This window comes from Vanacampus margaritifer, chromosome 5, assembly GCF_051991255.1.
Source record: "Vanacampus margaritifer isolate UIUO_Vmar chromosome 5, RoL_Vmar_1.0, whole genome shotgun sequence".
NCBI lineage: Eukaryota > Metazoa > Chordata > Actinopteri > Syngnathiformes > Syngnathidae > Vanacampus > Vanacampus margaritifer.
In genome coordinates, this window is record NC_135436.1 from 15,861,897 (window position 1) to 15,885,754 (window position 23,858).

At 40.3% G+C, this 23,858-nt stretch overlaps 1 protein-coding gene across 3 annotated transcripts in view; it reads right to left on the bottom strand.

The window, feature by feature from the left end:
• The window catches only part of LOC144052210 (cGMP-inhibited 3',5'-cyclic phosphodiesterase 3A-like), a 49,070-nt gene that overhangs the window by 13,136 nt on the left and 12,076 nt on the right, over nt 1-23,858 (bottom strand). For 2 of the 3 annotated variants that reach the window (XM_077566094.1, XM_077566093.1), the window contains exons 2-8: nt 7,706-7,951; nt 5,450-5,595; nt 5,258-5,373; nt 4,933-5,176; nt 2,666-2,742; nt 2,304-2,500; nt 843-980 (exon numbers count right to left, since the gene is read on the bottom strand). In XM_077566094.1, coding sequence (XP_077422220.1) covers nt 843-980; nt 2,304-2,500; nt 2,666-2,742; nt 4,933-5,176; nt 5,258-5,373; nt 5,450-5,595; nt 7,706-7,951 — 1,164 coding nt within the window. The remainder of the gene's footprint in view (nt 1-842; nt 981-2,303; nt 2,501-2,665; nt 2,743-4,932; nt 5,177-5,257; nt 5,374-5,449; nt 5,596-7,705; nt 7,952-23,858) is intronic. The other variant, XM_077566095.1, reaches the window with a different exon arrangement.

Genomic DNA, 23,858 nt, shown 5'->3' on the forward strand with positions numbered 1-23,858 from the left:
ATTCATGGTTTTATGAAACAATAACGCGCCCAAAAAGAAAAATTGATTCAATATCGATTATTCTATTTTTTAAACCCAGCCCTATATATTAGGGGCAGAGGTGGCTTAGTAGTTAATGACGTCAGCCACCACTTTGTGGATCCCAGTTCAAGACTCACACCCTATACTTGAGCAAGTCACAGATATCCTGAACCGCTGCCCGGGTCCTTAACTCATTCACTCCCAGCCATTTTCACTGAAGCAACCCCCTTCGCTCGCGGTTGTTTTACTGGAATTTGACTGATTTTGCAAGGCCCACAGAATATTGTGTTCTATTGCTATAAAAACATGGAACCTATCAAAAGAAAGATTAGGGGAAAAAACTATATTTCTATCTGTTTCCGTTTTGCAGCAATCGGCATTAGAAAATAGCTAAGTTGCATGATTATTCACAAATCTGTTGAAAACAGTGTGGGTGGGGGGACTTTACGCAACATGGCCCTATACTCTGCTGCCACCTGATGGCCGTTTTTGTAATAAATACCATTGCGTCAAACATTCTCTTCATTAAAAAAAAAAAAAAGTATAAATAGGTCTTTGGGAGCATGGTGATATTTAAAATAGAACGTATTTATACGTTTTTGGGAGCAAATGAGTTAAGGAGCCCCCTGATCAGTTGTGTGCTTGATATGTCCACTACTGTGATTGGTCAAATTTCATGTATGTGTACATACCTAACAAATCAAAATTCTGATCATTCTTCTTTTCATCCAATGCACACAATACTATACGTATTTCTGTCCATCAGCGTTGATGTATTGTCATAAGTTGAATGAAAGATTACAGCGCTAAAGAGTCCTCACCTGGCTGAGAATGCAACCTGTTTTTCCGTGAGTCCTCTCCACAAGACTGAAAATTGGAAAATTCCATTTGTTGAGTTGACTCATAAGAGGTTCCAACCCAGGCATCACCAGTGGCTCCGAGGCCAGGAGTAGCTTGCTCTGTGCGTTGCGGGAAAAACAATAAAAAAGGGCGTGGCCAATTATGGTTAGTATATTTTTCAATATTGATACAGAGTGCAATGATAATTCTCTATGTGAAGTATTCCTCCTTGCCCAAAAGATTACCAGCAGGATAAAATGTGACTATTGGTATATACGACTATGACATTACTTCTTTCCATCCACCGTGAATCTAAACCTATAAAGTAAATTCACTGTCCCCGAGTTTAAACTATCAACAGCAGCAGTGGGAGCGAAGCACTTGAATACTCCAGACTGAATCTTGGGATAAATATTTGCCTTAGCTGACACTTCCGCTTGTCCTAAATCAATGAGCCTTGTAGCTATTCCAGAAAACAGTTGCCCAGTGTTTGTTGCTGATGCTGAACAGCCAGGAAATGTTTTAATATTTCCTGTCGCAAAAATGTCTCGGGGTTATGACTCCGAACGCCGCAAAATAAAGCTTTGCGTGTATTGATTGCAGCAGTAATGTATTTTGGTTACTTTCAATAAAAGTAACAAAATGTATGAAATCCATCAATCCTGCTTGTCTTCATTTGGAGGAAAGGGTGACCTGGGGTTTTATACCCTAACCCTGACTTTTGGTGAGAGTACACCCTGTGAGTCGACTGCTCACCAGCCAAAAGCAGGCCACATGTAAACAACCATGCACACTCATATTCACACCGATGGGTAATTTAGAGTCTTTAACTCATTCACTGCCATTGACGGTTATAGACGTCAAATATTCATTTGAACTATTTTTATTATTTTCTTACCCTTTTGTTAACAAGAGTATGAAAACTTTCAAATTTTTAATTGTACTTATAGAACAGATATAAAATGTGTGATTAATCGCGAGTTAACTCATGAAGTCATGCAATTAATTAGGATAAAAAAATGTGACGCTCCTAATTTTTAATAGTCTTTTTTTTTTAATCGCATCAGGCGATTAAAATTCTTAATTGGAATTAATCACATGACCTCAATAGTTAACTCCCGATTAATCATACATTTTATATCTGTTCTAGATGTACAATTTTTTCCCCTTTCTAGTTGTTAACAAAAGTGGAAAAAAATGTTAAACTAATAGAAATAGTTCAAATGAATTTTTGACGTCAATAGCCGTCAATGGCAGTGAGTGAGTTAATTAACCTAACTTGCATGTTTGTGCAATGTGGGAGGAAGCCGGAGTTACGGCAGACATCCCATGCAACACACAAGGACCGGAGCCGAGATTTGAACCTTGAACCTCAGAACTGTGCGGCAAACATGCAAATAAGCAATCAAATAATCGATTAAAATGAACCCTATTTTGCCAACCTCAGGGGAAGGCAGGAGGGGATGCAGAACGATGCTCTCCATCGGATACTGCCGGCAGCCTTCTCTCACCTCAGACGGCTTTTTGCCTGCTTCGGCTTCTTCCTCATTCTGTGCAAAGTCGCTGCTGTCACTGTGGTTGGTCTCGTAAGTGCTGTCGTAGGTGCTGTCATAGTCCGACGAGACAACCGCACGCTCATCTGACAGAAATACGGAACATGCAGTCAGTCAGTAGAAATTAAAGAAAAGAATAATAGCAAAACGCGTCCAACTTTTCTGTTTGAGGCAGAATAAAGGAAATTGTTTTCATTGTCCGTGTGAGCCTTACAAAAAGCCAAAAGTGTCTAAAATGTATGCATGTTTACCTGGACGGGGTATTCGGTCTACCTTGACGATAGATTCTACCCCGTGGTTCAGTCGATTGTTGAACGGCCTGCCGCAGCTGGAAAAAAAAAAAAGAGAGCAGAGGATGCACATTATTTCATCCTGATCATTCTCTGATTACGGACTCATTTCCTGTCCTCTTCATGCTGATAAATCAAGTGACTCATTTCCTCACAGACTGTTATAGTATTCTCATTTAGATAAACTATCTGTGCATCTTTTGTTGCAGCATTTTCAGAATTAATGTCAAGATTGAAATGTAACAATATGTATAAAATGTAATAAACCCCACATGTACGTATCTCATGTTAAAGTCATATGAAGTAATCACACGTTTTTATTTCAACACGTTAGCATGTCTTTTACTTGTCAACTGTATATTAGCGAGAGAGAAAGAGAGAGAGAGAGAGAGAGGTTTACTTAATTTTCTAACCATATCCTTAAAAATTACTATTACAAATGCACTTCCAAAAAAAGTATTAGCAAAACCAATTGTCATTTTTATATTACACGTAAAAAGTAACCAATAAAGTAACTTGTAATCTAACTTAGTTACTTTTAAATGAAGTAATCAGCAAAGTAACAAGTTACTTTTTCAGGGTAACTGTGGGTAACACTGTATACATTTTTTCAGTCTCTTCTTTAATTCTGGAGATTGAGATTACAATTTCCACTTCTTTACCCTGATGAACTCCTTTTTTGTTTGTTTTTGGTAGTGTGTTCTGGGTCATTATCTTGCTGCCTAATGAAGGAGCTCCCAGACAGTTGGGTTATAAACAAAATGTTTCTGTAGACTCATGAGTACAATCAAGTTGCTCATCAATGAAGAATAGTAAAACCATCCTAGAGCACGCCACGCATGCCTGTATCATTACATTGTCTCCACTGAGTTTCACAAATTTTTTCTCACTTTTTTGAAAAGTTAGCCCTTCCATTATTGCTTTACTCATTGTCTCATCAGACCATAAAACGTTCTACTGGCATTTTTAGGCTTGGATTGGCTGCCGCCCAATTCATCTTGCTCCTCAGTGGTTTGTATCTTTAGTGCAGCATGTTTTTGTTTGTTCTGCCCTTTGGGGACGTTTGAGACTTTTGAGATTGTTCTCGATGTCACTAACCGTTGTTTTAAGGCCTACCCACTGTGATTTATTTCTTAATTTGTATTCCAAATGTTTTATTGGATATGGCTAATCTTTGTGCAGTCGATCCGCTTCATTTTCGTCTTCTCTCATCTTCATAATAGACAGGCCCCTGTTGATGACACCGCTAACTGGTATACATTTAATCTTCACAGGTAAAACTCTAATCCAGTGGTTCTTACCCAGGGTTCGATTGAACCCAAGGGGTTAAGTGAGTCAGTCTCAGGTGTTTGGCAGAGGTCAACACACACGACTCAAATGATTCTTTATGGTACGCCCAGCTTGGCCATCATTGGCTGCAGGGGATCATGCTACATTGCATGGCCTATCAGTGCTGCAGGGAATTTGGTGCGCTCAGTAGTCAACTTGTGGCTGTTGTGATGGTACATTGTGTGATTTCTTTATTATAATCCCTTGATACTAACTCTATCGAGCAAAAAAATCAAGTGGTCGGACAAATATGTGCAATATAAATTCACATGTACATAAACGGAACGTATGGCGTCCCACAGGGTTAAATTCTGGGGCCACTGCTGTTTTCGTTGTATCTGCTGCCCCTGGGTTCCATCTGCGCATAGGTTTTAGTACCTCCAACAAGATGAAGAACCCCTGCCCTAATCTGTGGATATTATTCAGCGCAACAAAAGAGACCTGCCAATCACATTTTTAAATATTTTTGCTCACATGAAAATGAGTGGGTTCAAACAAAAGGTGTTGCATTCTAAATTGTGTATCCGATGCAACAGATATAAAAGCTGGAATTTGTATCTCTTGTCGTATCTGCCTACATGCTTTTTAATTACACTAGGATTTTTCTATTTGTAGGCTGCCCGGGTCCCTATCACCCGCAAATGGCAGGGGCACATTGTATAGAATATATATTGTGGTGATATTTATTTTTATTTTGTCTTCATGAGCATACTCAATATTGGAGTAATCCAAAAGTAATCTAGTTACATTACTTTAATATTATGGTACTTGGATTACGTTACTAACTACATTTTTTTAACAGGTAACTTGTTACCCTCCCAACCCTGCTGTTCCACTACTTTTGGAAGACAATAGAGGTAACAAATTGTGATAATACTGTTGTGTGAATCAGAATTTACCTGCTACAGAGTGATGGGGGTCTCCAGTGAGGGGTGGTGGAGCTTGGAGCGCTCTGGCTGTGTGTTAAGGCTCGGTGGTGACTCTTAGAGACCACACAGCCAGGGGCCTGATCTGCCAGCGGCCCGGCAATCTCAGGAAGCTGAACTAAACATGTCTTGATAGTTGGGCTGGAGACGGGAGTACCCTGGACAGGGGGTGATGAACATGGAGAGCCCAGAGGTGATATGTTGGAGTGGGTGAAACCTGAAGGAGAGGTTGACACACTTAATACATTTGGGATGACAATGTAGGTCCCGGTCAATGTATCTTGATGTTTTCACCCACCTGGTCTTCCAAGCGGTTTGCTGTAGAAGTGGTTCAATGTGATGGACGCAGCACAGGAGGCGGACATGGAGCGGCTTTTTGAGATGGTTGTCATAACGGAGTTTCTCCATGATTCGCTGCATTAATGAGGGGAAAAAGAAAGAAGATAAATCAATAAGCCCATCCCAAAATTACACGTAATATTAGCAATACCTTTCTGTGGTGTATTTGATGCTAGCCGAGCGGTTCCTTCGCACAGGCCCAGGCTCTATGGCAGGCATCCCAGTGGCTGACGTGGTCGTGGTCCACGTTGATGAGATTCTCCGCAACAACCCGGGGGGGAGGCTTCGCCTTAGACGCTGCCAATGCAGAAAACACAAGTACAGCAAAACCTCAAAGGTTGAACACTCAAATGCTGGTACATCCGAGAGTTCAACTAAAAATTTCTGCAAAATACAACTCTAAAACTTCTCATAGGATTACCTAAAAATGTATTACATTTGCAAATGTAAACGAAGGTTGTGTTTTATGTGTTAAATGAATATGGAACACTGGTCTGTAACACATTTCATAGAGTCATTATTGTAAAAGCCCAGAACGGCCATCCAATCATCCATTTTCTATCCTGCCTTCGCTACCATTTCCCAGCGTAAAGGTCATGGGTGAGCACTAGCCTATGCTTGCTGACTGAGTCGGTGTTCATTGTAGAGTGGTTGCCAGCCAGTCGCAGAAGCCCAAAAAAACATTATCCTATTGCAAAAAGTCAAGGAAGCTAAATCAAGCTAACCAAGCTTTCTCCTCAGAACACTGTTTCATTCAACAAAACAGCAGTAGCGACCTTGATTATCAATTTTCACGTTGCTAAATGAGAACCCACATATCTTCTCAGTAAGCCAAAACTAAGCAGCCTTTCATTGAGCTTCATGTTTGTGTGCGCTCATGCAATGTTAAAGCTACTTTCCTGGTAGGCCGTTCTTGCCTTGCATCATACGCTTTATTTAGTTTCCTTGCCACCTAAAGTGCCTGCATACATTTTGAAGCGCTGGCCTTGTAAAACATTCAAAAGCCCTTCAGAGGCATGTGCATCATTGTTTAGTTGCATTACAGCTCATTGCTACGTCAGCGAAGAGGGGCTGACATATGCATTGTGATTTATATAGCAACAAACAACAAGGTTTTTTTCTTCATTCGGGGGGGAGAGTGGGCGTGTGGAGTTTTCGTGTTTTCAGTATGTTTGTGTTCTCTGTGGATACTTGGCTTCTTCCTACAATCCAAAAACATGCACAATATGTACAGTACAGGCCAAACGTTTGGACACACCTTCTCATGTAATGCATTTTCATTATTTTCATGATTATTTACATTGTAGATTCTCACTGACGGCATCAAAACTATGAATGGGCTGGTGGAGTTATGTACTTAAAAAAAAAAGATGAAATAATTGAAAACATGTTTTATATTCTAGTTTCTTCAATGGCTATTTTGAAGAAATTAGAGTCTAAAACAGTTTCAGTTATTTCACCTTTTTTGTAGTACATTACTCCACATGTGTGTTCTTTCTTAGTTTTGATGCCTGCAGTGAGAATTTACAATGGAAATATTAATGCGAATAACACAAACACATTGAATGAGATGTGTATGTGTGTGTCCAAACTTTGTACTTTGTACTGTATGTAAATGATTATTTTAAGTAGGTGTTATTATCGGTTACGTCCATGTTGTTGTTGACATTTGTGTCGGTGCTAATGTGCATTTTGGGTGTGTGTTCGTGAAAATTGAATTGAATTGAAAAACTGATTTGGGTCTCTTGAAAAAAAATTGCACACAGACTCCACAACTTTCATACTTTAACGGTCGTAGGAAGCTCAACCTATAGGACGCTAAGATATGTGGTAAAGAAAATAAATTCATGGTTTGCTCGCACAAGGTTACATTGTGTTACTACTGGCATAGCCTGGGACAGATTTTTGGTGTAAAAGTGTCACCATTGACTTCTGTGACATGTAATGGGCGGGAAAAAAACTGAGTCTAGTTTATCATGTTTGAGCATTTGGCAGACTGTGTTGCTCTTTCTGGGCGTCCCGGCGTTTTCTTTAACAAGCCCCTAACGCACCTTACAATTGTGTAACAGAAAGTAAACTAGACATTAGACCAGATAAAAGCAGGTCTAAGTTGTGGCGTAGGCGATATAACGAGATTTCGGTGGATTTGACCGGAGCGCAGGCAGACTAAATACCAAAAGAAAGAAAACTCCACCCTTGTACACAGCTGCACTTTCGCTAGAATTGTGCTGGGCACAAAAATAGGGCTGATTCAGAGTTGAGGATACTGTTGAAAAAGTTAATAATAGACTATACAAATTTTGATGAAATACAGTAACTGCTAAATAAGTGTTTTGTTTGCACTTTCATAGTTTGGGCAGCAGGGGGGACACAGACATGGAGAAGAAAGAGGGGAAAAAACACTCACCTTTGGAATGGCCAGTCTTTCTACTTTGTCAGGCCCGTCCTCTGAATCGGAGCAGGCGTGTGTGACTGGTGGCACGTGGGGCCGATGAAGTGGCTGGAGGATAATCTGGGTGCTGAGGAGGCTGCTGACAGCCTTCAGAGAGCTGCAGGTGTTAGGGGGCAGCGAGGGGTCTGCCAGCAAGTCTGATATCAATCCATGGGCCTCACCCATCACTGCGATGTCCACCACCACACTCGTACCCGACGACTTGTGAAGAGAAGACAAAAGAAGGAAAGTCGGTCAGCCGTGCTTGCATATTCTTGTGCAATACAAAAGTGTCACACCACAGTGACGCACGCACTAGCTTTGGGAGAATGATGACGTTTGTGGAATACGCTTGTGTATTCTGTGCATATGGATTGTAGATCTAAATTACAGTAAAGCCTGAAGCAGACGTCACTCATTGAAAAATCAGTCTTAAGTATACAGCGATACCTTGAATTATTTAATTTAAATGCCATTCATCTGTTCCAGCTCACCAAAAAACACCACACTTTGTTGTTATCCATCCATCTATTGTCTTAACCGCTTGTCCTCACAAGGGTCGCATGGGGCGCTGGAGCCTATCCCAGCTGGCTTCGGGCAGGAGGCAGGGTACACCCTGAACTGGTTGCCAGCCAATCGCAGGGCACTTTGTTATGTTTTTTTTTATAATTCTCACCAGGAACTATTTGTAACAAATCTAATTGCTAGTCAATCTGGTAAAGGGTGGTTGTGTTACTACTTAAGCTAATGCTAAATGCTATCTTGGTTGATAGTTCAACAGCGCTAAACAACACAATACACTCACCATTATATAACCTTTTTTGCTCATTTTTTTCATTGGAAATATGCCGCTAGAAAAGCTTAGCTTGCGTTGGGTCTGACCGCAGCATTATAGGGGCAGGAAGTAATTCTAATTCTGGTTTGACCAAACACGCCTACTAGCGATTAGATGCAGATGAGAATGAGCATGCTAACATGAATGTGAAAGTAAATAGGAAGGAATTTAGCAGTTAAATTACTTTTGGATTGGCTTATCGTGTGAATCACTATGACAACTGTATGATTGACATACACATGGCCTTAACAACTGGCTTGGAAAAAACAAAAAACGGGATGCTGGGTGGGACATGAGTAAAAAGCTCAAAACCAGCACTGCCCCATGCCGGAACATGTGGTCACCCTAATTAAATTGATTCACACTTATCATGTAAATATTTTTGAATGCTAACAAACAACGGAAGAACATTGACGATCAAAACAAAACAGCACTGAAAGCTGAAGAACGGTCTCCACTGCTATGCTACTTTCTCTCATCTAAATTTAGCAGTCACTCATTGGCTGATAAGACCAAATGCTTGTCTATGTCAAAGGTCAACCTTGTATGGTTTTGTAATGGAGTTCTTTGTTAATGTCAACAAATGCTAATCAGCTCTTTTTAATCAATATTCCCAATACATGTAGGAACATACACATACATCTCTATCCATATTCAATACCGCTTATTCTCATTGACATTACCTTAAGAGTGCCCCAATTTACAAGTTTTTTTAGTCGAGAGCTTTTGAGTTCTAGGCGAGCTTCAGATAGGTTTCTCCTCAAGTGAAGGGGGGGGGGGGGGAGCACAGCCATAGTTGCAGATGCAGTTTCAACTATTTATTGAACAGCATTAACAGTCATACACAGAGCTAACAAAAATGAACACACTTGCAAGGATCACGGAGCAGAGGCTAACACTGAACTAGCAGCACCACCAGTCTGACGGACTGCAGTCCCCGACGTCATTCAATAGGCCACACCCCTTAAGGGCACACATCAACATATGAATGTACTATACTGTGTGTGACTTGGCTAAATTACGCTGTATTCTTTTACCATGTTTTTATATGAATATTTTACCATTTTTAGCATTTTTAATGGGAGGGCTGGGTCAATGTACCACTATATGTGCACCTAATCAGGCTTGCTGTTTTCTCTGTGTTTATCATGTTAATTGTAATTTTCAGTAATATTGAATGGTTACCAATGGATGCTAAATGAAGATCTTCCAACCAGACCAGATGTTTTCTGTTCTCTCTTTCCTTTTCACCACCAATGAGGCAACACATGAAGCGAATGAGCCCACGTGACGCTTTTATCAGCCTTGGCTCACCCATCTGCCTCACCCCTAGGCAACTTTGCTTGGCGACTGCCAGCAACCTCTTCCTTTGATACTCTGCTTGTATCTGTGACCAAGTTTAAATGTACAGCCCTGCAGTGTACAGTACATGGTGCAACAAGGAAGGACTGACAGCTCCCGACTAGTCCTTCTAACATCTGATTAATTTCTGGCATAGCAGAAATTTAGATGACTGGATTTTCCAATCTCCTAGGCATTGTCCCCTCGCTGCCCCTGTTCAAGTAGGTGAACATCTTGAAGTCATATTACAGAGGTAGTTGTGTGCCAATACAGCACATACAAGGTTTTTTCCTGGCTCAAAAAGAGTCAGTGGTGGTATCATCCTGACTATGATGGGTGATTACCTTTTTTTTCTTTTTTCTTTTAGAGAGAGCACAGTATTGTTCAGTCGATAATCTTACTGATTCAACATGTCATCATACTAAACCAAAGACTTCAGAATCCCGCTAGAGTCGTGAAGTTGTCATGAGACCGGAGGAAGGATCAAAGAAAAGTGAAATCCAGCACCGACCAGACACCATCAACTACCCACAGGGTTTTTCACCAGACCTCAAGAGACCAAAGGAAAGACTGAAGAAAGGAAGGAAGGATAGATGAAGCCGAGTGAGATCCGCAGACATCAGCCTCCACCGATTCAGTGACCAGAGGACGAAGCAGATTGTGTTTGAATTTTGGTAGATGTTGGTGTGGCGGATCTGGCATGCATGAAAACCTCCACCAAAGAAGGGAGCCGTCTTCCCCGGCCAGGACAGGGCTAATAGCCGGAGAGCAAACCCAGGAGCCCGGAGCACCCCCCACCTCAACACGGCCCGCGCCCCGCGCCCCAAGCCCAACGCAGCAGAACGCCCACCAGGCACCCCACTGGCCCACAGCCCCCGCTCCTCCCACGATGCCCCTCCCCCAACCACAACCGCCGCCCCGCCCCTCGCAGCACCCCCCACCCAACCACCCGTTCCCCCATCCCCAACAAGCCGCAACCCCCCCCCCCCCCTCCAACCCCTGGCCTGGCCTGGTGGCGGGGGTACAGATGGGGGGCTGCAGCACTGCTTAATATTGCATTCTCCCCACCCCGACTCACCTGCCCCCTCCTAGTTGTGGGGTGCATTAAAATTGGAGGGGAGTTGCAGGGCGAAGACGGTGTCTCCACCCTACCCCAACCCCCCAAGGAGTGTGTTATGTGCCCTATGTTTCTATTTACAAAGTGTATTGTGCAAAACTAGTGGAGTGAGTTAAGAGGAGCGACCAGGTGGGCATCTCTGAACCTCCAAAAATGCACCTTTAAGTGTATTGACCATTCCGAGCTTACATCAAAATTGCGTCACAAGTCAAAATGGTGTTCTAATGCTGCATTCGAGGACAAGATGAAGGTGGGAAGTCGGACTTTTCAAACCAGGAAGTGTGCAAGGGAATGCCCATTTGAACTGAAGAAAAAAAAGGACTCCGACATCACCAACCCGCTGACGCCACTCGACAATAGAGACACAGACTGTGAATAGCAAAACATAATTTATACAATTGTAAACATATTTATCTTTGTATTTATTATGGCATTGATTTAGTTATTCCAAGTAAGCAACCTCAGGTACCCCAATGTGATTTGGACTGTGCGGTAACCAGAACAACAAACAAATGTATCATAATTAGCCATTTTGTTGTTTATATTTGTCTCGAATGCTTTGAGGTCAGAAGCGGGACATTCCAAGTGCGATCAATCCGACTTCCCACTTTCCTCGAATGCAGCGTTAACTCAAACTTAACTTGAAAAAGCATTGAACTTTGAATCGTCATTTAATTTGTGAGGATTATTTTTATTTCAAAATGAAATGTCATTTAACTAGTATAACAATCTGCCTGGTTTGTATGCTAGCCACAGGCTTGTTTTCACCGAAATATCAGAATGGATGTTCGAAACTGCCAATTAAAAACTTTTTACAACTTTGCAACATATTTGCCTGGGTCTGACCTTAACCCTGAAGAATTGTGAGGCATGAAAGATAACACCAGCAACAATGGCCACTCTGTTGTCAAACAAAAGTGACAGATGATTCTCATAATGTGCTTCCTAACACAAATTGCGTTAACTCTTCAAACATGTTTGTTGAGGAGTAAACGCCCCCATCAAACATGTTGGGAGATTGTTTCCTGGAAGAGCGCGTGACGGCACAAGTGCGTGTGGGAGTGTGCACGTGTCACCTCAACCTGAACAAAACCCATTAGACCACTCCAGAGCTTTATGACATCCTGCTATTGTGACATTTACCCATTACCTGGCAGTAATGGACTCTCTCTGTGGTGACAGGGGAAGGTTGCGCGCGTGTGTGTGTTTTTGAGGGAGCCAATTAGAATGTTCGACCTTGGAATTCAGGACTCTTTTTTTTGTAACGAGACAATATTTTGACTGATTGAAGTTCTTTACAGAAAATAAAATAACACATAAAAACAATAATCAATTAACTGAATTAAAAGCAATACAAAATACTTAAACAGCATATTTCATGTTTTGTTACATGATTTATAGTACAACTTATTGCATGTAAAACATTTGCAGGTGATTTCAGTGTGGCATAAATAATGTGCCGGTAACACCATAGTGATATAGCAAGGCAAAGGAAAGGTAATTGATTCGTTCCGGCATAAAAGCCGGCAGGGGAAGTGTCAGTCAACGCGTTAGACACGCTTGCACAGCAACAACGTGGTTGAAAGTTACTGACAATCGCAAGCAAATTACAGTCTGTGACTCACACCTGAAACACCTGGCAATTGACCCTCGAACATATACCAACTTGTTACAACGGTGTTCTTATGGGGAAACAGCTATTTGAGGTGCCACATATATTGTATTGTATTACTGTTTTATTGAACCACAAACACATAGCAAGGAAGAAGCGGATTGCCCTGGCCAAGCCGCTGTCGCTAATACAAAAGAGAGGAAACAGGGCAGGAATAAAGGAGATAATGTGGATGTTTGAGAAACTGTTGACCATCACACTCATTGACTGCCCTTGTATTTAGGCGACAGAGACACTCCACACTTACAGTACAAATCAAATGAAATTTTGCTGTGAAAGATCCCATAATAAGACTTGCTGTTTTTGATGCAACACCATTTACCAATCACAGAATAACAAATGGTTGACCATCAGCCACTCATGAAAACTAGTTACAGAAGCCCACACACTGCTCAACAGTTTAGTTGTGTTTGGCCAGGTCACTTGGTGTGCAGCAGGCCCTAAATCAAAAGTGGATGCAAAACAGCAGATTTAACAGCACGCACGCACGCACGCACACGCACACACACACACACACACAATGTGGAATCTAGCCTACTTGATAACTGATGTGCATACACTATAATGAAAGACCTTATGAAACAATACATGAATGGTGAAAACTTAAGATTTAAAATAATTATCTTTTTCAAGTGCGCACAACCAATTAAACTTTTTTTTTATTATCAGAAAGTCTGTTACTAAAAATCATTCACTTTCAAAACACCTCGAGCGCGAAGTTCCAGAAGATGCCTTTTGGGTAATTCATGTTAATTCTCTGTATTCAAATTAGCCCTAAAACATATGATAATCTATGTGCAAGTAACTGAAACGGCATACTAACTACAAGCAACCAAGAAATAATCCACTGTCTAAATGTGCATCTTCTGAGACAATGTAATTTGTCCAAGTCATGCTGCTGTGCCACTTCACATACAGACGAGGTTGCAACACGTGCAGGCCAACCGTGCAGAAAGGCGGGACATGAACAGAAATACAAGCCACAGTACAACAGAGGCAATCATGTCAATTGACGTAGTTGAATCCAGCAAGATTAGATTCCAAAGAATGACGAATTAAAATAGTGTCCATGGAATAAGAAGACATCGAACTGAATTAACCCTATACTGAAGTTGCTGGTATACAAAGATATCAGTGAGCAAGCTCTCTTTTCTTTTTAATTCTACAATAGCCACAGAGTACTGAAGTCAACCATGATGATATTGTGTCAAGACACATCTTTCTACTCTACATCTCGATACAAATGTGAGATTAAACTAAACTATTGACAAAAGTGATGACTGAAAGGTGAACTCTACAACCATGAGGATCCCAAAATACAGCCTACATAAGCGCCAACAACACATATTAATAGAAAAAAATTCTATACGTGGGATGAAGTCACGGGACAAGTTAAAGGGGAAGTCAACCCCCAAAACTATGTTTGACAATAATATGTTCTATGCAGTCCCACTAGTCTAAATACAGTATTCTGGTTATTATTGCGTTTGTGGAATATGAGTTAAGCAGCAAAATCCAGCCTTTTTTTATCCATCTCAGGGGGCGGCCATTTTGCCACTTGCTGTCGACTGATGATGACATCACAGTTGCTCAGATCTCAGGTAACAACCAATCACAGTGCAGCTTCAGAAAACAGGTGAGCTGTGATTGGTCATTGCCTGAGCCTTTCACAACATTGATGTCATCTTCAGTCGACGGCAAGTGGCAAAATGGCCGCCCCTTAAGATGGATAAAAACTGCTGGATTTTGCTTCATACCACATATTCCACAAACGTAATATTAATCAGAATATAATGTTTAGACTGGTGAGGTCATAAACATTATTGTCAAGAAATGTTTAAGGTTGATTTCCATTTTATTTAAATCCTTTCCCAGAGGAAATTGTTGGAAATTGAACTGTGTACAAACACATAGAGCAGTAAGAAACCCAAACTATTTACCGTAGTCCAGTCTCAATACTGCATTATGATATTTAGATTAGTTTCTCATAAGATATTTTATGACATTTTGTGTACAGGTGGCAGCACATACAACCTTGTGTCATGCATTCCATCCATAACTATTTTATCTATCCATTCATTATTTAGTTTGTCCACATTATGACCAGTCAATTAAACAACCATTTCAACTCACAAGCACACCTATGGATAATTCAGTCTCCAATTCACCTGCATGCTTTTGGAATGTGGGAGGAAGCACATGGGAGAACATTCAAGCCAAGCTAATTAAAGCCAGCATTCAAACCCAAATATCCCCACATATACTTCATCACATCAAACAAAATGTGCCTCTGCTCACTCTGCGTCCAGAAGCATGACAATGTTGAATCCCTCTTGGTTCTGACTCCTCCCCCTTCTCCTCCCCATATCTTGCTATTTCAGTTTTCCCGCTTTAACCCCCATCCCCCCAGTCTTCTCCTGAGACAGGAAGAAGATATGTAGGCAGATCAGGCATAAAGGCAGATGGTGAGAGAAGAGAGATAAAGCAAAGAGAAAGAGAGAATGATAGAAAGGGAGAGGAGCCGAGTCCAAAGGCAGCCTGTGGTCACTCAAGTGAAAACGGGAGCAGCTCATTTGAGCAGGGCAGCTGAGCTTTACCACAATGTAAGCTACATTAACTATACATTCTGTTTTAGTAGGTTTCATTAGTGCATTAGAAAGAATGTCACGACTTAAGGTACACCTGTATAATGTCATCAAATGCAGTATAAATGTTGCATTAATCATTCTGTTCGTAATAACAATGCTCAATTTAATTTTGGATTGGAATAATTTATAATAATTTTAATAATAATAATAATAATAATAATAATAATAATAATAATAATAATTATCATCTTCTGTTATAAAAAAGATGCAGGTGTAGCCAATGAAATATTTGGTAACTGTATAATGCCATCATCCTCCTGTCTTTAAAAATGCATGCCTCAGGAGCGAAAGTCAACAACACACGCCAAAGGCCACGTTCCTGTTCTGGATGCTTGAGAAAGACTGCAGAGTTACACACGATTGCAAGACTGTAAAGATCACAGTTGCAGGGCAATTAAGTCGGAGCGAGTGTAAATATTGATTTGTTGATGCTGACGAAACATGTGTCTGTTTGCGAATGAAATCAAGCTTGGTGTGTGTTGAGTTTCCTGGGTCATTTTGACATTCTTTTGATGTTTTAAGACTAGAGTAAATGGTTAAGACAATCCTTTTCTGATCACCTGAGGGGAAATTGAAGCTAGGATTCAAGATTGTTACTACAACTCAGTCATGCAGTGTAATTGTGTTCCCTGAGGACAAGATAGCATTAAAAACTAATACAGCCAATTTTATTAAAGGAACATGGTGGTCATGAAATAATAATAGTGCCACTAAATCTCTCAACAGTCGTTTCACTCTCTAGCCTACGAACGCCAAAAGCTGTGCACGTAATTGACCTAAAAACTAGGCTGTATCAAGCTTAATTTAGACATCGCTTCAAGTTGTCCCATCTCTCCATTACTGATTCAATGGCTTTCTGATTTCCAACACATGCATGCAAAAACTATCCGGAAAGTCTTCACGTCAACAAGCAAACACTCTACCTGCTTGGCAGGATGTGAATTGTCCAGGTGGCATCCCATGATACCCGATGAGTGCCTCCTCTGCATCGTTTGTGTTGGCTCTGAGCACAAACCAAGCAGTCTTGTGATACAAAATGCTGAAGCAGCCTCTGCACTGATCTCTGTCCTGAACTGCGGTTCAAATAGCACACGAACCTCAATATGGAGCAAGTGACATTTCAGTAGTGCAGCCCCGCCAACATTTCCTTGCCCTCTCTGCTCATCTGCTTCTCTGCTCTCCTTTGCTGCTTCATGAGCCTCCCTCTGCCCTGTCACCCGCCCACCCTCCACTCCGCATCTGCCAATTGCAAGTGTTCACTGCATGTTCGGCGGTGGCACGACCTGCAATACACAAAAATCCCAGGTATTGGAAATACCTGGTTGCCAAGATACATTGGGACAAAGATCAAAGTGACTCGTCAATGGACCATAAACTAGTTGTTTGGTGCTCAGTTGGTCACAATAATACTACGCCCACACCTGCGGCGCTTGTTGAGGGTTTCCTGTGATAGTAGATGGTGCATGGCAACCAAGCTGCGTGTACTGATCGATCACTGAAGGTGTGTTCAAATAGAGGGATCGTTGTTTGTTGGGGCTGCTTTCATGGGTTTTAAAATCAAATCAACCAGCTAAAAGTCCTTAAAGCGGAATTCAACTTTAAACAATTTTTTCACAATAAGTTATATGTGACCTCACTAATCTAAACATGACATTCTTATTAATATTACATTTGTGGAATATGAGTTATGAAGCAAAATCCAGCCATTTTTATCCATCTCGGGGCGGCCATTTTGCCACTTTCTGTCGACTGAAGATGACATCAATGTTGCTCAAGTCTCACTAATCACAGCTCAGCTTCAGAAAACAGGTGAGGTCTGATTGGTCATTGCCTGAGCCCTGCGCAAATGTGATGTCATCTTCAGTCAACAGCAAGTAGCAAAATGGCCGTCCCCTGAGATGGATAAAAACGGCTGGATTTTGCTTCATAACTCATATTTCATACATGTAATATCAATCAGAAGGTTATGTTTAGACTAGTGAGGTCACATATAACATATTATTTATTTTATTTTATTTTTTTATTTTTTATTTTTTTTCCCTTCTTTTTCTGGAGAGCTCAGTATTGTTCATTCGATTTGACATGTCATCATTGCTCTCCTTTTTTTTAAATATATATTTTTATATTTTATATATATATATATATATATTTTTATTTTTTTTTTTTTTGTATGTGGGTGAGAATGTGTACGTGCGTGTGTGTGTGCGTGCGTGCAAGTGTGTGTGTATTCATTAGTTCACCTAAAACCTATTTAAAAAAATCCCATACTAATAATATAATATAATAATAAATTGCCAAATGCAGAAACATCAATCTAAGTTATCACAATGCGGTGGCTCTCGCTAACAGGCAGAATTAAGTGACCAGAATTAGGTTAAAAATATAACATACATATACATATGTATAATATATGTACATACATATAACATATTATTGTCAAGAAATGTTTAAGGTTGACTTCCCCTTTAAAGTAACAAATATTATTTAGAATAATATGTTTTATGTGCCTCCACTAGTCTAAACACGGCATTCTGATTAATATTGTGTTTGTGGAACATGAACTAAGCAGCAAAAATTACCTGCCACTGTCTGTCAACTAAAAATGACATCACAGTTGCTCAAGGCTCAGGTAACTACCAATCATGGCTCAGATTGCAAACGTCACATGACCACACTCAGAAAACAGGTTCGCTATGATTGATCATTACTTGAGCCCCGAGCAACTGTGATGTCATTTTCAGTCGACAGTAAGTGGAAAAATGGCCGCCCCCTGAGATGAATGAAAAATGGATTGATTTTGATGCTGAATTGAAACTCCGCAAACAAACCCAATAATAATCTGAAAACCGTGTTCAGGCTAGTTGGGGTGCATCAAACATATTATTATAATGATTTTATTTATTTTTTTAAACCCCACAAAAACCCCACAAATGTGACAAAAAGCTAGAGTAGAAGTGAAAGTGTGTTACCAAACGGACAAAGTAGTGATGGCATAGTATGCATTTGGAGGAGTAATATTGTTTACAGGGTTTTTCATCCCTCCCAAATGGATATGTATCAAATGTAAACGCATAGGACATGGAACCATATTTGGTAACCAAAAGTTAAATCCCCAAGCAGAAACTTTTCACTATACATTCAGTGACAGGACACACACACACATGCACACACACATACATGCTGTGGCTACTTAAGTAGCTTACCGCCACCACAGTGTGAATGTGTGAGCGCACGAATAATGCAAACACTGTGAAGCATCTTTGAGTGCCCCAAAAAAACGCTTTATAAATCTGATGCATTATTATTATTACTATTGTTATTATTATTATTGGCAGCACGGTGGCTGACTGGTTAGCACGTCCGCCTCCCAGTGCTGAGGACGTGAGATCGAGTCCAGGCTTCGGCCTTCCTGGGTGGAGTTTGCATGTTCTCCCCGTGCTTGCGTGGGTTTTCACCGGGTACTCCGGTTTCCTCCCACATTCCAAAGACATGCATGGCAGGTTAATCGAACACTCCAAATTGTCCATAGGTGTGATTGTGAGTATGGTTGTTTGTCTCTGTGTGCCCTGTGATTGGCTGGCAACCAGTTCAGGGTGTACCCTGCCTACTGCCCGAAGCCAGCTGGGATAGGCTCCAGCACCCCCGCGACCCTTGTGAGGAAAAGCGGTCAAGAAAATGGATGGATGGATGGATTATTATTATTACTATTATTATGCTACAGTATACATCCGATGTTTCATTAATTGTCAGTCATTTTACAAGATGCTCTAAATGAAGCGTGCAAGCTGAAAAACACATTGTCAACACACCCGTCGTTGGTGTTTATAGGTTACTGACCTGGGATCTGCTCAACACAAGCTACAGTCAGCAACTATACAGTATAGATACAAACTACAGTGGAAGAGCTGTGCAACTACTGCCAGTGCATTGCAAAATGAGGGAAAAAAAGAAGTAGCACACTCTTCATTTGCTGTCTCTTCTTTACTTGCCCTCGTGCTTCCATCTAAAAATAAAAGAGGAGCAGGAGCTACTGATGAAGAAAACGACTCATCACTTTCTGTCACTACCGAGAGTTGATGTGAATACAACACACCATCCACCAAAACCCCACTCATCCTCTAACTGAAATCATTTTACAATTTGCTTGCCATAGCAGTCAAATGATGAGATAGGACGTGGCTTTCAGAGTTAAAAAAATAAATAAATAAATTTAGAGTTAGTGACCTTTCTTTCCTGCACTGCAGGTTAGGACTAAATATGAAAGAAAGCTGCAGTAGGTACAGAGTATATACCAGCAAATGTTCTGACACAGCCAGCATCACATTTGCAGGCCACATGGTACTTAGCATTGACAATTAGCATTTAGTGCAGGGTGTATCCAAACTTTTTTTTGTGAGGGCCACATATAAAAAAAATCGAAGGATGCAAGGGCCACTTTCAAATGTTTCCACTTTAATTTATCTTGCAGACCAAAATCCGTCAATCAAGCAATTGCATATTGTTTATTTCAGTTTGTTTCTCTTTAACAACTGCTACGTGAACAACTTTCTACAAAGTTGACAAGTTCACAATTTTGACCTTGAGATATAGCAGATTTCTGCTTGTAAAAATCGATTACTTTTATTCACCACAGTCTTATGAAGAGAAATGTTGTTACTTGTTTAACTGTAAACAGCTAATTTGCATATATAGAAAAGCTCTACAGCAGATAAAACACATTTATTAATAGCAGATGCGATTTTAGGATATGTCGTGGGCCGCTAAAATAGGGATTTAATTCCGCGCTAGCGTTACGATGACAAGTTAATTGCTAATATAATAATTAATAACTACTGTAGCATGAAACTAAAATTTGAACAATCATAAGAATTTAACATGCTAGCATTAGCATGATGGCTAAGCTGAGCTAATACCACTGATCTGAATATTTGACTGGATAGTCAATAGGCCAAGATTTGAAGTCGCGAGGCCGCCATATTGCTCCTCCCAAGAAACGTTTCTCGGCATACGAGACGATCCTATGCATTTCCTGTATCATAATTGGAGAACATTTGAGAAAATTGTGAGAAATTAATACAATCAATCGTATGTTTTCTATGCATTCATTTTCTATACAAACAAATGCAGCCTACCACTGCCTTTCTATGTGACTTCATGTGAACGTGTGTGTGAATGAGAGTGGATGTGACGATGACGACTCCACCTTCCTCCTCCCACATCCTCATCATTGCACAAAACCACATTAGCGCTGCTCAATGATGCTAATTGTTCCCAATACACATCTCAGGAGGCCCCGTGAAACCAGACCGCACTGGCCGGTGCTTACTGATCTAATTACATGCTCACCTCATCTGCATGAGTGTGTGTGTGTGTGAAGAGAAAAACTGTGACGTCAAAACAGGTGTCTTCTGAGCATTATAGTGAAACTAAAAAGTCTAACAAAAACACACTTTTAAAAAATCACAAATTACTGTTAGTATGTCCTCATTATGACTTTAAATAAGTGGAGCAGTACTCAAAATTATATACCAATTCCTATTATTAGTAAGGAATAACATCCTTTTTATCTCATTTTTCATCTCCACCCTTTTGTGCCCCTTGTGAATGGATTGTGCTGATGGCAGCCATGGACACCACCTCAGGCAAGTGTGTGTGAGTGTGTGTGTGTCACAGAGGGGTTGCATGACTAAGCCTTTGCATGTAATGTCAAGTAAATGCATGCATGCATCTGTCAGCAAATTCACATTTGTGCACGTCCTTTTTGCATCCTCCCTGTGTGATGCATAACATGTTTTTTGTTACTACACTGAGAGACTACAGACTTGTGTGTGTGTGTGCATAATGCGTATTATTGACCTATACAGTATTTCGAGTGAGGATATGATCGTGTTCATAACATTTATATTTGTTAGGGTTGAGGTGAGGGCTCTGTGTGGTCCCAAATACTGTACACTAATTCTAAAATGTGAGTTCAAACAAACATAAGCAAACCTCACCTTGTATAGCTACTAGCAGGGTACCAAACAAAAAGAAAAAAGTTAGGCTAATAACAGTGCACATTCCATCCCCTGTGACGTCTACGTGTCATCTTTACTTCACTAACTAAAATGCATCACATGCTAACAAGTCCCGCATGCACGAAGCTCATTTGAAATTCACACACATCATTTCCTCAGAGCATCTCCCATCCTCCCTCCACCCTTCAAGGCTGCACGGGGCTAAGTGGAGTGCTTTTACCGCACGTTGTTGTAGCCATGTAAGGCTACTGACGCCAGCTTGTCATCCAACTCCTATTACTGCAAGAGCAGAGTGCGTCACAGCGTCCGTAACCCACTTCTCTCTCTCAGCTTTCTGCTTTCATTGATTGACATTGACGGTGTCGGGCATTTTAGGTCCACACCCATGAAACTATTTTCCTCCATTAGGAACTCAAAACAGCACAAATAATGTACAAAGAATACAATAACCAACTTTGTCACAGTATCCAGAGGCTGTTCAAGATCAAAGAGGGTTATTGTTATAAATTAAGGGGCACAAATCATTAAAAAATAAAAATAAAAAATCCAAGATAAGAACAAACAAAGCAAATGTGTGTTTTTAGGTATCAATTTATGGAATAATTTTGCAATAGAATTGAAAAAGTGTGAATCACTCGCAGTGTTTAAAAAGAGGTTTATAACTACAGTATAGTACAGAAAAATACACAAATCAGATACAAACACGAGCATAAACCTTTTATTTTTGACTTGTTTTGTTATTGAAAATGAATCACCTACTAGTTGTATCGATATGAGTAATATGGTGTTGATAAAACAAAGGATCAAAAGTGGGAGATGGAGTTTTGCTAGCAGGCCCATTGAAGTTATTGTGTTAAAGAGAGCAAAGAAAATAAAGATTTTTTTTTAAAGGATAAATAGTGAAAGAAAAAAATGTTTTTTTTTTAAAGGATGAATAGAGTGGAGCTGCGAGCGAAAGACGGCTGACGGGGGGTTGTCACTAAGTCGCTAAATGCTAAATGCTATCTTGGTTGACAGTTCAAAAGCGCTAAACAAGTCCATTGGCTGGCAACCAGTTCAGGGTGTACCCCGCCTACTGCCCGAAGCCAGCTGGGATAGGCTCCAGCACCCCCGCGACCCTAGTGAGGAAAAAGCGGCCAAGAAAATGGATGGATGGATGGATAAACAAGTCCATGCACTCACCGTTATCTAACCTTTTTTGCTCTGTCCCGACAGCTGTTGGTAAGATAGATGGCTGTGCCGTTTACCTTACACTCACACATTGTAACACTGGAAATATACCACTTGAAAGCTCAGCTCGCTTTGTCTGACCGGCGAGTAGCGACTGCAGTGGCTAGTAGGACTTCCCTTCTTAGATGCGAAAACAGGAAGTACTTCTAGTTTTGGTTAATGCGTATTTAATGCTATCGATAAGAAGCGGAAGCAAATGACAAAGTAAACATGAATTTATAAGTAAATGGGAAGGAATGTAACTATTCCCTTTTGATGGGTTTATCGTATGAATCGCTATGACAACTGTGTGATTGACATATACAAAATGACAAAACTGGACGCTAAGACGAACCTGTGTATTATCGGAACAAAACAATGAGGTTGGTCAAATCTGCCGGGACACGGGATACAGGTATTTTCATATCTTAATTATATATTCATAGTTATTATGGTGCGAAGCAGCGTGTGCAGTAGTGCTGATTGCTAGCAAAAATGTTTGTTTGTTGGCAAGAAATTTTAATTTGGTTTTAGTTATTGTCTTTTGACTAAAATTAATTAAAGTTTTAGTCATAATTTGGTCATCTGATAGTATTTTAGTTTTAATCCAATTTTAGTCAACAACAAAAAAGAGCAATTTTAGTCAACTAAATTGACGGTTTAGTCGATATTTTCCTTCAGCATACATTTCAACTTTTAAACAGAAAATTATAACACACCTATTTGTAACTGTAGTTTAACACGCAAGACACATTTAATACAACGGTGTCTTTATTAATTGTTTCAATGGAACATGTTGAACTGACAATAATATAAGTTAGTTTTCACCTAAATAAAAAAAAAAAGGGCATAATTGCTTGAGATTGATTTTACAGCTGCGCAATGAATGTAAACATGTTTGAACATTACTAAATGAAGTGCAGTGAACAGTTTCTGAGTGATTCTTTCTCCCACCCGCGTTCCATTTCTTCTGATTGGATTGTGTGAATTTTCAGCACTGTGTTGTTGTTTTCATTTTTGTTTTAGTCAGTGACGAAATTGTCAATTTTAGTTATTGTTATCGTCTCAATGAATGGCTTCTATTTTAGTTTTCCGTTTAATTTTAACTAAAAAAGAAAAATATGTCTGAAAAATATGATGAAAATTTTTTGACAAAATTATCACTGTTTGTAGGGGGCTCCTGCTTGTTGGTTTTTGCTCTTGCTCTTTTTGTACTTTTTCCTTACTTGTTTATGTATGGCTGAGCGAACATTTGCTACACCCTCCAGGAGGGGCACAAACGATCAGGAT